This window comes from Tachysurus fulvidraco, chromosome 9 (assembly GCF_022655615.1).
Source record: "Tachysurus fulvidraco isolate hzauxx_2018 chromosome 9, HZAU_PFXX_2.0, whole genome shotgun sequence".
NCBI classification, from domain to species: domain Eukaryota; kingdom Metazoa; phylum Chordata; class Actinopteri; order Siluriformes; family Bagridae; genus Tachysurus; species Tachysurus fulvidraco.
In genome coordinates, this window is record NC_062526.1 from 29,055,940 (window position 1) to 29,058,439 (window position 2,500).

Below are 2,500 nucleotides of genomic sequence, written 5' to 3' on the forward strand. Positions count from 1 at the left end.
CTAAAGCTGGTGTTGGGTTCATTACAGAACACGTACACTGCAGCGTTACTCTAAACATCTCCTCACTCCTCACAACCCCTCCACCGGTCTTCACGAGTCTACAGAGAAGCTACAACATTTCTTCAGTTTAATCTGGAAGAACTCTTAAAGGTTCTTCATCATAAACACAACCCTTTTAATGACCCGATAAACCCCTAAAGACGCTCTGAAGGACGTCTCGTACGTGTTTATAGAGTTCGAGCTTCTTCAAGCTTCATCTCTCGTCAGATATCCGAGTCGTTGGATGTAACTCAAGCAGGTTCTAGAGTCTGAGATGAAAATGAGAAGCAATAATTTTGTTTGTACCAAAACGCACACAACAAACAGGTTCTTCAGGTTCTTTTGGGTTTAAGGGCCCTTTGATGGTTCTAGACTTACATCCAACACATTCACTTATCTGAGGAAAGATTTACTCAAGACTCAAGCTGATGGTACAAAAAGGTTCTTCAGAGGTTCTTTACCAGTTCCTCGCTTCTGATAATGAAATGGGGTTTTTTTTCTTTTATGAAGAACCTTTGAGGGTTTCTCCCGCTTCAGGATGTTGTAGTTTAGTTGTTAAGGCTTTGGACCACTGATCAGAAGGTTGTGAGTTCGAATCCTAGGTCCACCAAGCTGCGACTGCTGGGCTCTAAATCTCAATTGCTCAGTTTCATAAAAGTGTAAGTTGCTGTAAATAAAGCAGTCTGACCAAGGCTCTACATGTGGATCTAACTGAGGAACCATCCAGTTGTTGTTAGTTTAACATCAGAACAATACAGTAATAACAGAAGGTTGTGAGTTCAGTGCAGGTCAACAGACATCAGTGTGAAAGTTACGTCACAGAACCAAAGATGGACTTTTATTTCCAGGAGACTCACAGATGTAGTTTTTGTTAGCTAGCATTAGCATTTAGCATCAGCCGTGCTGCTTGTGATCGGCGTGTTTTGTTTTAGCATGTTGTATTTAACGGTCTGTTTAAAGGGTGTTTGATCCGAACAGGTACATGAACATGATGGAAACTAACAACCTACATGTTGTCTTCTTCTCGGAATGTGAATGTGGTGCAGCGTCAAGGACACTTTTATTGGCTGAAATCACAAAACATGGAGCTAAAAATAACCACAATCACCTGATGGATAATAGCTCAATAAACTACAGGAGTAAACGTGGCTAACAGGTTAGCATCGGAGTAGCAGGGTTTGCTAGTTTTGTAGCTAAGCTCGGTCACTGATGCTAATGACGTCCTGGACGCTTCATGCACTTATTTATTCTTTAGCGCTAAAGAGATTTAGGACAAAAAAGGGAACGATCTAAATATCCCATGATGCTTTGCGAGCCCTTGCTGATTGTTTGCATGTTAGCTTGTATAATAAGCAATAATTTATACATATTTCACATTCGAATGATGCTAATGAACATGGTTACAGTTTTACTTCCACAACACCCAGGTTTACTTAGCTAGCGCTGCCTGTATTAACATTAGTGTTGGTTAAACCGCTGCATGGCGTAAACGCGGTGTTTAACATGCGCCACATCCAGGAGACCTCGTGAGGATGTGACTGAGGAGCGGCGGAAACATCCGGAACGCTGAGCTCATCTTCATCTCCTCAGATTCAGAGATTTTATATTTATATACAAATAAAAATAAGAAGCAGGAAACTGTTTTTTTTGTAACTGCCTGATATTTTATACATGGAGTTATTTCTACAGCAGCTTTTTACCTCATAATGATTCGTGTCTTTAGTTTTATAACCAGCTCATGCTCTGTAACTGTACATACGCTTTTATGCCTCATGATTCATTTGGAATAAACGCTAAAGTGCTAAAAAATTGTTCTGTAGATTATTTTTTATTGATTTGTTTGTTTAAAAAGAACACATTAGCATTTCTAGCTAACTCTTTAACAGGACTAACGTGAACATGCTGCACTAAAATCAACCAAACTTTATTTTACTATTAAACATGAAGACGTTATTACACTAATACACACAGAGCCTCTTTAACAGGAGGTTATTAGTTCAATTAAATCCTCAGATCCTCTGAACCTGACCATCGCACCGCGTGATCCCGCCTCCGCATCTCCTCCCGCACTGATTGGCCGAGACGGCGTGTCCGTGTGCTGGTGTCACTCTCCGTGGTGTTGATGATGTTCTTTACCCCTGCGACTCTGAACGCTGGCCCACGTGCTCAGGGGTCAGAGGTTGGTGTCGGTGAACATGGTGTGCTCTTTCCTCACGGTGCTGAAACCTTTAATGGTGTCCACAAACTCCTCATCGAACTGAGACAGTAAAGACATGATCTTTATTATAACAATAAAAATTATATTCCTCAAATAATACTACGTTTAAATGTTTATAGAAATCTGACTAAATGTTTTCTTCATAATATTAAAGCCAGCTCCAACATCCTGCTACCAATATAAACATCTCCCTCCTCTGTACATGTCCAAACCATCTCAGTCCAGTCTCTCTGTCCTCGTCCC

General features: G+C 40.7%; 2 protein-coding genes across 4 annotated transcripts in view; one reads left to right on the plus strand and one right to left on the minus strand.

The window, feature by feature from the left end:
• The window catches only part of fez2b (fasciculation and elongation protein zeta 2b), a 15,598-nt gene extending 13,750 nt beyond the window's left edge, over positions 1-1,848 (plus strand). For both annotated transcript variants that reach the window (XM_047818620.1, XM_047818619.1), the window contains exon 8: positions 1-1,848. This exon is cut by the window's left edge and continues 906 nt beyond it. The gene's annotated coding sequence lies outside the window, so the exon portion shown is untranslated.
• Positions 1,679-2,500, minus strand: part of si:ch211-57i17.5 (usherin) — a 6,707-nt gene continuing 5,885 nt past the window's right edge. For both annotated transcript variants that reach the window (XM_047818622.1, XM_047818621.1), the window contains exon 5: positions 1,679-2,296. Coding sequence is in view for 1 of the 2 variants with exons in the window: in XM_047818621.1 (XP_047674577.1) it covers positions 2,213-2,296 (84 nt within the window). In the remaining variant the exon portion in view is untranslated. The remainder of the gene's footprint in view (positions 2,297-2,500) is intronic.